Source organism: Cynoglossus semilaevis, chromosome 9 (genome assembly GCF_000523025.1).
Source record: "Cynoglossus semilaevis isolate Cse_v1.0 chromosome 9, Cse_v1.0, whole genome shotgun sequence".
Taxonomy (NCBI): Eukaryota; Metazoa; Chordata; class Actinopteri; order Pleuronectiformes; family Cynoglossidae; genus Cynoglossus; species Cynoglossus semilaevis.
The window spans coordinates 1,141,788-1,154,198 of NC_024315.1; the positions used below are offsets into that span (position 1 = coordinate 1,141,788).

Sequence of the window (12,411 nt, forward strand, 5' to 3'; positions counted from 1 at the left end):
TGTTTTGCCCCCTCACCTTGTTTTGCCCCCCGTTCATCCATACATTGTTTTTTTCTCAACAGTCAACGTTACATGTTGTTTTATGTCCAAATTGTTGTTTTTTTTTAAATACTACATTTTTTATTTTTCCACTTTTCTCTCCTCTGTGTGACATCACTTCCTGTATTTGACGTCTCACCATATCCCATAATTCTCTCCTGTTTTCCTCTCAGTTAGTTCTTCTCCATCTGCGTCTAAAAAAAAAAAACTCAACTCAATCAAAATCAGCTTTATTTGCACAGAGCCAAACCACAGCGTGGATTATCTGAAGCCACTTTATGATGACTCTCTTCCTCCTCCTCTTCCTCCTCCTCTTCCTCTTCCTCTTTCTCTTCCTCTTCCTCCTCCTCTTCCTCTTCCTCTTCCTCTTCCTCTAACAACCCTAATGCCCCACACTGGTCCTTCACAGACCTGGTCAGATCCAGGACGTCACTGCTGTGCTGACGATTACCTACCACTATCACTAAAACAGGTGACCTCCTCACTGTAAGGCAAGAGCTGTATCCGCCTGTCCACTGCGTGGCCTGATTCTCACGTGTGTTACTTGTCTTCCCGTGGTCTGTGGCAGTCCGTGCTGAAGCGACTACGTGGCCACGCCCCCCTTACCCAGAGTCACTGCCGTGAAAGTGGGCGTGTTTTTGGCGTGTTTTGCCCCTAAGACCCGACAGACGACCGTCAGCTTCTACAGCAGGAACATCTCAGCTGAGGGTTGGAGGTCTACGTCAGGCTGGAGCTGTGGGTCAGCGGCCGACACTGACACCGAAGATACGGTTCTGGGTTCAAAGATGTGGTGTAAAAACCAACATAGAACTCTGGTAGAACCAGGTGATATATCGACTGATCATGATTAGTTCTTGGTACGTGGATGTCGTCTTCCTTCAGATCCCTGACCTTTTTCCATCCTTCTTCCTTACGTGCATTACACTCCCTTCCTCCCTCCCTCCCTCGTCTGTATACCATATTTATGAGCAGCACTCTCGCCCTGCTGCAGACAAGAGTGGGTGGAAAGGGGCTCCGAGGCCGACACACCCAACAACAGGAAAGGAGTTTGCTTTTGGCCGTGGGCTTAAAAAAAAAAAAAAAATCCTAGAGTGTCTGTCTAACCTTTGGAGAACAGCATGATGCAACAGGCCTGCAACCAAAAAGAAAATCACCGCTGTCACGCAAAAAAACCCAAAAAACTCAGAAACTCGTCACTTTGACCATCATGATGTAAACGAAAAAAATCTGAAGGCAACCGGACTGAGAATCCTTAAAAACCTGCCCTGGGTCTTTGAGTTCAGGAAAGAAAGAAGTGAAAAGTTAAGCTGGAGGTGAAGAGAGGTTTGTTGTTTCAAGGGTGTATTCTCCTTCGTAGGGAGGATGAGGAGTCATGATTGGTGTCATGTGGGTGGAGGGCTTGTGGGATTTGATAATCCAAACTGTTGGGGAGGGGGGAGAGTGGGAGGGGGGGGGGGGGGGGGGAAACAGCTGTTTAGACGGACACCCCAGCCAGCTGTTCGTCCACCACAGGAACAACATCACAGCAGGATATTAACAGAAGACACACACACACACACAGGTGAAACTCCCAGAAGCCCTCACTCACACAACAGTACTCCCAACACCTCACCCTGAGGAACTCCGCACCTGAGATCGGTGACAGTTTGGTTTGATTTTCTTCAACTTATTGATAAAGACACACACGTACGACTGCTGCCGTATCCTGTATATATTCAGGTGCCACGTAAACACGTAACTTTACAACGAGACGTTGCTCGCAAGTGAACCTAAAATGTTTAAAATGGTTAAACAGCTGGTTTCTGGTTTCAGACCAGTCTGCGGTCATGTGACCACTCCGTGGTCTTGATGTTGACTGTTAAATACAGGTTCTTCATTCTTGGAGAACAATAAGCCTGGACTCAAACCCACAACCGTTCGGTTGAAAGTCAACTGGTTTCCACACTGAACCAAAGCCTAATTAATGTCACATGTAGCAGCGTATGTGTGAATATAATGTAATACATACTGTACATTCTTCACTTTATTGGGTTGCGATGTGGACCAGATGTTATATGTTGTCCAAGAATGTTCTCCTAATTTGTTTATGGCGAGAACAAGAGGGGAAAATATCCAACCTTTCCAATAGTTGTATCAATCAATTAATTATTGTATATATATATATAACATATATAAGTTTCTTAACATCTGTTTATGGTGATGTCATTGAAAAATACCAACGGCACCAAAACTTAAACACACAACATATGAACATTGTTTTCAATCTACATCCGGTTTTGATGAGTAATAAAAACAGCAACAACAGAACGGGCCTACCTCAGAACAATCTGTGGACACTCCGCTGGCTCCTCTTCTCCTTCTTCGTCTGGATGAAGATGCTTTCAGTCTCCAAAACACACACCGACTGAGGACAGCTTACCAAAAATCAGGCGAGTCTGCCCAGCGTTTCCCGAAACATCTTCGATTAAGTTATCGGTTGACAGTGTCTGTGTCTTTCCATAAACATTAATGTAATCGCTATTTCGAAATCAGATCCTCCCACGGGGGAGACTCGGTTGAAGAGCGAGGAAAAAATGCCTGTTGCGGGAGGAGGTCAGTTTTCAGACGTGTAAATTTAAAAATTAAAAAACAAAAACCGAACAACAGCCCTTGTCCTGTGAAGTTTCTCAGATCACACGCCGACGGGATTAGGATAAATTTGGGAAGGTAAAAAAGGTAGATGTCAGTCAGCGGTGATGTCAGAGATTCTCCGGGAAGAGCATCGCTCGGTTGCGACGCTGGTCAACTGAGGCTGCAGCTGCGGAGAGAGGGGGGAAAAGAGGAGGCGGAGGAGGAGGAGGAGGAAGAGGAGGCGTAAATGGGAGGGAGATGAGTTGAGAGTTCCTCACTCAGAGGGAGAGAGAGAGGGAGAGGGAGAGATGGTCCTGCCTCCGACAAGCCACGGCCCTAAGTATCCTGAAAGTCTCGGGAGGATATCTGATGTACTACTGCTTCACTAACCGACAAGAAGAAGGAACGTGCACGAAAAAGTCACAGGAGGACAGTGCTTGAATAATGACGTCATAAGCAGACTTTAGAGACCCGAGTTGGCAAAATAAAAGTTAAAAGGGATGAATAAAGTTATATCTATCTATCTATCTAAGAGTTAAAAGTGATTAATAAAGTTCTGTCTATCTATCTATCTATCTATCTATCTATCTATCTATCTATCTATCTATCTATCTATCTATCTATCTATCTATCTATCTATCTATCCTATCCATTTATCTAATCTATCTAAATGTAGAAAAATGTTCTAGTTCCAAGTTGAACAATAACAAATCCCAATGTCGTAGTTGGACACGTAGCTGTATAAACCAATCCCGTTTAGATTTCATTTCTACCCGTCGTCTGCACTTCTCGCCGTTAGATGGCGCTGATGCACTGACCGTGTGTTGCACCTCTTAAGAACAAAGCAGCAGAAGCAGTACAGTCTCGGGCGTCACCACTGTAAAATCCGAGCCTGTTTTTGAACACTGTTTTCTGAACAGCGATACTAAACTCAAACTTGGCCGTCATGGATCGAGGCTACGGCTCTGGTAAAAAAAACCCGAATATTTATTTTCATTATTTGTTTGTTCTAGAATTTACGCCGTCGATAGGTTCACGGTGCTGACTAGCTTTCAGTGTTAGCCTCATGCTACGTGCGCTCGCTACACGCTCGTAGACGTTTGCGAGCTGTACGACAACAAAAACAAATATGCATAGCAAAGTTTTAATGTTGACATAGGAAATATGGAATTGTAATTGTGTTTTCTTAAACCAAACCATTCACGAATACATTGGTTTTGTTAAACGTATGAACCGCAGCCTCCTAGCCTAGCATAGCCTAGCCTAGCCTAGCCGCGTCGACAAATGACTGTTAACGCCGCGATATAACCACATGTGTACAATATTGTTGCGATTGTATTTAAAAATGCTTTGCTGCAAACAGCAGGTTGATTCTTTTAAAATGGAGCCGTTGGATAGAGATACTAAATAAAAGCTAAATAAAATGGCCGCCTCATAGAAAGCGTCTTGAGATGTTTTCGCGGCTCCAATGTTAATCATTTAAAATTCTGATTATTTTGAAATATACCTTTTTTTCATGTAAAAATATCAGTTTGAATAACGTTCATTAAATATCCCGTTGCAGGTTTTTCTGGTTGGGGAGGATCGGGCAGCAGAGGTGAGGAGTCAATGCGTAACTGGCTGTTGAAATGTTTTGGAATGAATAAGATTATATTCGGGGATAAAAGGTGGATTATGAATGGATTATTATGAATACTCTAATGTCTTCGCTATGGAACCACAATAACAGAGGCCCATCCTTATTATATAATCTACGTTGAATCAAGTTTAACGTTAGAAAATCTGCATCTATTCACACAACAGTGCACGCATTCATTAAAACGTGTATAATACCCATCTTTAATTTTATTTTCAGGCATTAATGCGGATTCTGTCATTGCCAAGATCAACCAGCGTCTCGACATGCTCTCTCAGTTGGAGGGTGGGATGAGAGGGTCACGCGGAGACAGGTAAAATTCTGATAGACTGTCAATCAGTCTGGTTCCATCAGATTGAATGAGAACATTCCCTCCATCAATGTCTGTCATTGAATGAAAGTAGAGTATCTCTGTGACATACACAGTTCCATCTAAATAGTGTAGATGAGGTCAGGTTTCCTCTGGTAACGATCAAACTTTAGCTTCTTTTATTGGCTCAAACATTTCTGTCCAAGTGTGGGTCCTGCCCCCCCCACCCCCTGCACCTTTTACCAGCTATCCTCTAATTTTCGTTTGGGTTGCTGTGTTCCATAGGTGTGGTAAAATAATATGCAGCCCCTGCTGAAGACAGAAATCTTTGCAAACACGCCGACCTACTTTCTATGCAGCTCTGTTTGAAACTCTGTTTTTGTACCGACATCTCTTTGTGCACATTGTTCTTGTCTCATCCCCATGTAACCTATCCATATGCGCTGGCTTTAGGTTGCACATTTACTGGGTTTTTGTTTTTTTTTAGGTTTTGCTGGATTTTGTCCTGTTCTAGCTAAAATATCCACACGTTTCACAGTGAAAAACAGTGACATTTTCAGGTGTTTTCACATGGGTCACAGCGTTATTGGTTCTCACGGATAAAGTTCATGTCTTTTGAAGACGCATGCACTAATAAGGACTACTGTATGTCAAGTCACTGCATTTGTCTGAGATGCAGCATACTGTTGAACTCCAACAGGAGTACATTTAAGTAAATTCCTACAGTGTCCTACCAGACCTCTCCGATGTGATGACTTGTTTGGATCATTCATTTCTGATCTAATGTGGTTCACAGAAAAATAAGCTGGGGGTTAAAAAAGAAGCATGTATGGAGAAAGTGAGATGATGGAGGAGAAGGAACGGCAGGTGGAGAAATCCAAACCTGTCTCTCTGCCTCCCTTCCTCTCGGCTTTTCTCCATCAATCCTCTCCCTCCCTCCCTGCAGGTTTGACCAGTACGAGTCGTACGACTCGCGCACCTCCTCCCTGGCCTCCTCTCGAGATCTCTACAGATCTGGCGCCGGTAGCTATGGTTATCTTGATGACCGTGGGGACAGCCTGCTTTTTGGCCAGCGAGGAGGCTCAGGCTTCGGAGGAGGAATGGGGCTAGGAGGAGGAGGAGGAGGAGGAGGAGGAGGAGGCTTTGACAGTCTGTCCTCCTCTTATACAAAAATAAGACAAAATATGAGGGACTCCTTCACCAGTGGACTGGGAGGAGGTTCTGGAGGTGGAGGATGGGCCGGAGCAGGCCGACGATCCCCCAGAAGGGGTGGAAGTCCCGGGGGGCGTGGAGCTGGAGGAGGGTTTGTAAGCCACAGGTCTGACCTTGCCCCGTCAGGCGGTGGAAGGGTCACCGGTAGTGGTGGCCAGTCCCACCGTGGCCACTCTGCAGGAGGTGGATATGGTAGAGGCAAGCTCCCATCTCTCCTGTCTAACCGCATGTACCCTGAGAGTGGAGGCTTCCATCAGGGTTCTACTCATGGGCCTCAAGACTATCCTAGGAGGCACTTTGGAGGGGGCCCACGGGCTGGCCCCCAGCGAGTCCGCAAAAGACCCCTAAACAAAGTAAGTACCTCCATCCAGATGTGACCTCCTCAGACATGGATCCAAAGTTAAGACCCTTCTGATTCCCTACGGCCAAGTCAGCCTACAGTGCTGGTGCCTGCTTTTTGCCATTGAAACTGTCTGTCCTCCTCTTATACAAAAATAAGACAAAATATGAGGGACTCCTTCACCAGTGGACTGGGAGGAGGTTCTGGAGGTGGAGGATGGGCCGGAGCAGGCCGACGATCCCCCAGAAGGGGTGGAAGTCCCGGGGGGCGTGGAGCTGGAGGAGGGTTTGTAAGCCACAGGTCTGACCTTGCCCCGTCAGGCGGTGGAAGGGTCACCGGTAGTGGTGGCCAGTCCCACCGTGGCCACTCTGCAGGAGGTGGATATGGTAGAGGCAAGCTCCCATCTCTCCTGTCTAACCGCATGTACCCTGAGAGTGGAGGCTTCCATCAGGGTTCTACTCATGGGCCTCAAGACTATCCTAGGAGGCACTTTGGAGGGGGCCCACGGGCTGGCCCCCAGCGAGTCCGCAAAAGACCCCTAAACAAAGTAAGTACCTCCATCCAGATGTGACCTCCTCAGACATGGATCCAAAGTTAAGACCCTTCTGATTCCCTACGGCCAAGTCAGCCTACAGTGCTGGTGCCTGCTTTTTGCCATTGAAACTGTTTGTCCAGGACACATTTGACACACCACTCAGCTCACTAAGCTTTTCCTAATTCCTTTCTTTAAGTCAAGAAAGAATTACTGCCCCCCCCTCGCTCCCCCCATAACCAATTCTTACATAGTCTTTGGTTATTGTGTTATTCTGACACACGAACATAACAAACACAGGAGCTCTAATAGGAAGTTAGAGGGACGGGTGAACAGAGTGTAGTAAATATCCTTGTGGTGGTAGAATAGGTTCTGCAGTGTCGTGGTTGTGTTTTGATCGCTCCTCCCTGCAGCAGGTGAAGCCACAGCGTGACAATCAGAAGAAGAGGAAACAGATGCTCACACCTACCGATGAACCTGAGTCAAAGATAAACAGGACCGAGACGGAGAGCAAAGAATCAGAGGTCACGCCAGGTACTTCCTCAGTTCAAGGTTCGTTTATTGTTTTGTTTTTGTTTCTTTTACATTTTCTACGTTCATATCACTCACTGGTTTTCATGCTTTGTGTTCTAGAGCAAGTGGAGAAAAATGGCGAAGCCTCTGAACCACAGGCCCCTGCTGATGAGGTCAGTAGATAGTTGATACCTAGAACATTTTTGTTTGATTTTAAATAGAGGCCTGTGGTTTGAGAGCACAGTAAAGCCTTGTGGTCGAAAGAGTACCGTAATTAAAGTGAACAAGGAAGAAGTGGTAAAGCTGCGGCAGGACTGAAAACATTCAGTTAACGTCCTCGTTTCCTATTAAATAACAATTCTGTTTTTGTTCCAGAAGACAAAACCTGATGAAGAAGGAGATAACGGTGAGTGATGAACGATGACTGCAAATGAGCATCTGCATTACTATGTTTTTCATTAGTTATTGGTGTCTTCAATATCTACTCTGTAATCGACCAGCTGCAAACACGCCAGACGCAAAGAAAAAGCTCCAGGGCAAAGACAAGCATCCAAAGAGGAAGAAGAGACAGGGCTTTGTGGAAAGGTAAACAAATCAAAGAGCAAACGCAGCCGCCCAGATTGAGTTGATTTGTCTCTCGGCTTCTGTTCAAACAAACACGTGCTGTTGTTCCTCCAGGGGAATGTTCGCCTGCTCTGTCTGCAAGTTCCGTTCCTTCTACAAGGACGACATGGAAGCTCACCTGGAGAGTCGTTTCCACAAGGACCACTTCAAGTTCCTGTCCGGCCAACTGTCCAAGCCAACGTCCGAATTCCTACAGGTGACTGCCGTCATTACTGTTGAACAGTGCATGTATGTTCCAGGAGATGAGGGTCATGTGATTATGAATACCTGTTGTTTTTTTTTAAAGGAGTATTTGCAAAACAAGTTTAAGAAAATCGAGAAGAGGATCAGTCAAATGGAACACCACAGCGACGCCATCTGCCAGTTGTACAAAGAGCAGGATCTGACCAGAGGTTGGCACTGGGTTTTTACAGTGTGTCTGTGTGTTAATTCACATGAAAATGATTTGTAGAGAATGGTCATCGTTTCGTTCTGTCACACGCGTAGATATTGGTATGGAGCACTTCATGAGGAAGGTGGAAGCGGCCCACTGTGCAGCCTGTGACCTGTTCATCCCCATGCAGCCACACCTGATACAGAAGCACATCAGGTCTCCTGATCACAACTACAACCGCAAGGTATATGATCCACTCTGAGCTGTTGTTCTCACTACTGCTCTAGTCAGGACCATATTTAACCATATTTTTAGACAATAGTTCTCACATGGTGCTAAAATCACTCAGTTTTTCCATGGTGTGATTTCACTTCAGTCTCTGAATTCCTGTTGTCATGTGACACACATCTATCCGCAGCTACGTACCTAATGTTTTGTTGTACTGCTGGCAGACGTACACAACATAAACCAATTCTACTCTCCCAAAGTATGCATGTATTTGTAGTTAAATTGTAGTATTTCTCATCCTGCTTTGAGAATGACTCCTGAACTTTCTTTTTAATCCAGGGCATGATGGAGCAGTCAAAGAGAGCCTGCGTGTCAGTCGCTCGGAGCATCCTTAACCACAAATTCATCAGCAAGAAGCTGGAGCTTTACATCAAGGTATGTACAGAGTCATGCTGCAGTCACAGAAGTCAAGGGGAAACATTAGTTAGCCTTCACTTTTATCAATCATATGGAATCGTATGACAGTAGTCTGCTTACAGTGCTAGATTAACACAAACACTGTTTTACTTATACTTAGAAATAGTGCTGTGTACTGCACAGCATTTTATTCCATTCAATGTCACTGTTTTAGAAGTTGTTTATTTATGGAACACTCCGATTGGCCAGCAGTGAGAGGGAACACATTACTGTCATTCTATTCAGTCAGAGAGAAAACAATTTTTCCCAAGCTGTGAGACGCATTAGTGCTCAACGTTTGTGCTGTTTCAAATGTTATCCACTGGGTGTCGCTATAAGCCTTTCGGAAGTTTTGTATTAGAAGCCAATTTTGTGATGAACACAAAGAACAAAACATGTTGACTGAACAGCAGAACTCACTCATCTTTGACTGAATGAACTTCTATGGTCAATTTGTTTTTTTTGCTTTTTTTATTCAGGGTGAGAACCCAGTTTTTTTGTGTGCTTTTTTTATTCAGGGTGAGAACCCATTTACTGGTAACCATGACGACCAGGATCCAGAGGACTCTATGTTGATGGACGTGTCAGAGATGGAGTTGACCAATGAGACGTTAGATGGACAAACTGATTCGGCACAGACACAAGAAGAGCCGGCATCACAGGAAGATGTGGGTGAGGAGGCTGAAGCCGAGGCCGAGACTGACGCAGCAGCTGAGGAGGTGAAGATGGAAGAGGAGCAACACATCGCTGGAGAGGAAGAAGGTTTTGAAGTTGGTGAGGAAGAAGAAGAGGAGGGGGGCTACGTGATCCACGATGAGGTTGGAGAAGAGGAGTTGGGTGAAGCAGAGGATGAAGGATTGGAAACGGGCGATGTTGAGGATGAAGAGTTGAATCAGGAATGACTTAAACACCCAGGGTGTATTTTTGTTTCTTTGACATCTGTCTGGACCAGTACGTGACCTCACGCTCCCACGACAGCTCATCAGTTACCAGGCAGAAGTTCTCCCTCTAAGTTTTGCAGCTTATATGTTGTTTTTGTGGCTGATAAATATCATGCAATTTTTTTTGAATTTTTTTTTCCCCATGTTTAGATCATGGAGAACTTCAGTTAATTTTTAAGGTACAGCTCAGATTTTATGTAAAAACATGACAGTCCATATGGGTTAGAAGTTAGAAATGAACCCAGTAGGACACGTTATTAGACTGCAGGTTAGAATGTGCTCAGTGTCATGTGTAATGAATCATGGGAGACCTAACAAGGCGCCGTTGTGGATGTTTAAGTCAATAAACAGCCACAGTGGAGCGTTGTGTAAAGTGTTAAATGGAGAAACAAAAATGTGCAGATTTGTAAAATCTGTACATCAGAAAATCATGTTCTTAAATTTCAGTCATTATCATGACCAAAGTCATCAGGTGGATTAACAGTGACTCGTCTGAGGTTTGGCTAGTTAGTATAAACCTTACTGAGCTATTGGTGGAAAAAGACTGGAGTTAATAATAAGTTTTAGTTATTTTCCATATTGCAATGTAAACCATCAACGTCCAGCAGTTTTTAGTTTAGTTTAGTTAGTATTTAGAACCCAGCAGTTTTTAGTTTAGTTTAGTTTAGTTAGTATTTAGAATACCAGGTCAATGACTGGGATGTAAACGATGTAAAGATACAAAGACATTAAAAATGGACCAGTGTGTCTGATGTACTGTAACCTTATCAGCTGTGTTGGGAGACATGTTTGTTTTTTTTTAACAAAGCTTTTTGGTTTTTCTTTTACCATAAAAAGTGAAACACGGTTACAAAACAGTGCATTTAAAAATCCACATACTGTATTGCCTTTTCTAATAATTGCTGGACTCTGTCATTTTAAGTTTTCAATCTTTTTTTTTTAATGTGTAAATTATCTGCATTTTCAGACGGACAACGGTCAATAAAGTCACCTGAAAGAAGGAGCACTTCACCCTGACTGTGTGGAACAGCTATTTCCCAATTTACAGCGATTGCAAAGACTCGCACTGTAAATTTCCCCATTGTGAGACGATTAAAAGACGCAATTATTATTAAGAAAATCCCCCAGTGTGGGATCTCGGAAGTCTTACCGTACCTGGTAAGTTTGGACATACAATAATGGGTAATTCAGGTTGTTCCAAAATTACGTATTTATTAAATAAAATCAAACATAGAACTCAGATTTCAAAAGCAAATGCTTATTGAAGTCTTTTTAAGATTTACATTTTTAAAACTGTAGTTACCACTTTCCACAAGATGGAGTAAGCCTTAAAAAAAACCCTCGTTCATTACAAAATCGTCCAAGATATTTCCTGTTAAATAAACATTACTAGTATATTAGTGACATTTGATTTATGACTATGGTGTACGGTAAGTAGCTGAATCCAACAATCTAAAATCCCCAAAAGACAAAATACAAATCAGACTTTGTTTTCTTCCAGATGCAAAAACGAATTTACCGAATACCACGGCAGGACTGAACCAGGTAAACAGATATATACAACAATAATAAAAGATTAGCAACCATACCATGGCTAGACATAATATAACTAAAACACTGGTGTTTACCTGCAGTATCTAAAGGTTAAACAAACACAGTACATCCCTCTGTACTTCAAACTCTCTGTGCGAACTGTTTACTGACTGAAACGATTGCAGACTATTGCATGATGCGCCACAGGGGCCGGGCGATGGCAGGTGACGTCCTGTCTGCGAGCTTCTGTACGTCTGACGTCATTGACGTCAAACGGGACTGTTTGTTCTGGATTTGGGGCGAGGAAGGTCTGCGGGCGCTGACAACCGATAGAAGAAGGTAAAAGACGCATCAAATATGTTTGCTTTGGCGGCGGTGGGGAATGGAACGGAAGCGGGCAAATCCCGGCATGCTTGAAAACGTTTGGCACATTATTTGATGGCGTATTTCCCGCGCTGTCATGGTGCGCTTCGGCAAGCGGAGCATGAGCTCTCTTCACAGGCCTTGCACCGGTTCGGGCACATGAGACGGACAAATTTGGAGTCTTTTCTACCTTTTCGATTTTTCATTATCATTACTTCTTTCTATTGCGTCGTTTGTCACTTCGTGCTTGTAATAAGTCCGTTTTCATTGCACTGTTCTGTCGGTGCTGTCAGTGTGCACATTAGCTGCATAACCGCTACCGTGTTAGCCATTTAGCTGCTAGGCTGTTTGTTTGTAGCCTCGTCTGCCATATTCGCGACACAACGTACGTGCTATAAACAGCGTACTTTACGCACAAAGACGCATACGTTCACTGTAAAGCATGACGTACGTCACTTCGAGAATATCTTATGTGCTTAAGTTGCATTCTGAAACGGTGTTTACGTGCGAACCTGTCACTTTACGGCGTAGCGGACATGGCGGTCGACTGAGATGTACGGATGTACTGTCTTTAACGTTTTCTCTGAAATAGAATGTCTAACTAAAACTAATTCGTGTGTGTTCGTCAGTTTTTATACTGTGGCCATTACAGTCGCCGTTTTTGAACAGGTTACGTTACGATTTGATAATCGTGTACACAT

The 12,411-nt window shown here is 44.0% G+C and overlaps 2 protein-coding genes and 1 long non-coding RNA gene across 13 annotated transcripts in view; 2 read left to right on the forward strand and 1 right to left on the reverse strand.

Moving 5' to 3' along the window:
* Positions 1-3,138, reverse strand: part of LOC103383226 (zinc finger protein GLIS2-like) — a 20,127-nt gene extending 16,989 nt beyond the window's left edge. Inside the window, exon 1 of one of the 2 annotated variants that reach the window (XM_025058836.1) lies at positions 2,356-3,138. The gene's annotated coding sequence lies outside the window, so the exon portion shown is untranslated. The remainder of the gene's footprint in view (positions 1-2,355) is intronic. The other variant, XM_008316276.3, reaches the window with a different exon arrangement.
* LOC112487529 (uncharacterized) lies at positions 39-1,499 on the forward strand. Its single transcript, XR_003050686.1, has 2 exons — positions 39-511; positions 608-1,499. It is a non-coding gene; the product is annotated as an uncharacterized LOC112487529 (long non-coding RNA).
* A 311-nt stretch (positions 3,139-3,449) lies between the features above and the next one.
* On the forward strand, positions 3,450-10,434 carry akap8l (A kinase (PRKA) anchor protein 8-like). Of its 10 annotated transcripts, none has more exons than XM_025058833.1 (14): positions 3,450-3,617; positions 4,214-4,246; positions 4,505-4,598; positions 5,542-5,767; positions 6,302-6,694; positions 7,096-7,213; positions 7,313-7,365; positions 7,568-7,598; positions 7,693-7,777; positions 7,871-8,012; positions 8,103-8,208; positions 8,303-8,433; positions 8,757-8,852; positions 9,392-10,434. In XM_025058833.1, exons 1-14 carry the CDS (start codon positions 3,596-3,598, stop codon positions 9,773-9,775), a joined length of 1,914 nt encoding a protein of 637 aa, XP_024914601.1. In that variant the 5' UTR covers positions 3,450-3,595; the 3' UTR covers positions 9,776-10,434. The 10 variants fall into 10 exon arrangements, with proteins under 10 accessions (XP_024914601.1, XP_016890498.1, XP_016890499.1 ...); XM_017035009.2 differs by having other exon boundaries at positions 3,451-3,617; positions 7,093-7,231; positions 7,571-7,598; XM_017035010.2 differs by having other exon boundaries at positions 3,451-3,617; positions 7,093-7,213.
* Positions 10,435-12,411: the final 1,977 nt, after the last annotated feature.

Excerpts from the sequence above, each read along its gene's own strand:
- akap8l (XM_017035006.2), top strand. The coding sequence starts at position 3,596 with ATGGATCGAGGCTACGGCTCTG. Across the intron at positions 7,366-7,567 it reads CACAGGCCCCTGCTGATGAG|AAGACAAAACCTGATGAAGA; the intron begins GTCAGTAGATAG and ends TTTTTGTTCCAG. Across the intron at positions 8,434-8,756 it reads ATCACAACTACAACCGCAAG|GGCATGATGGAGCAGTCAAA; the intron begins GTATATGATCCA and ends TTTTTAATCCAG.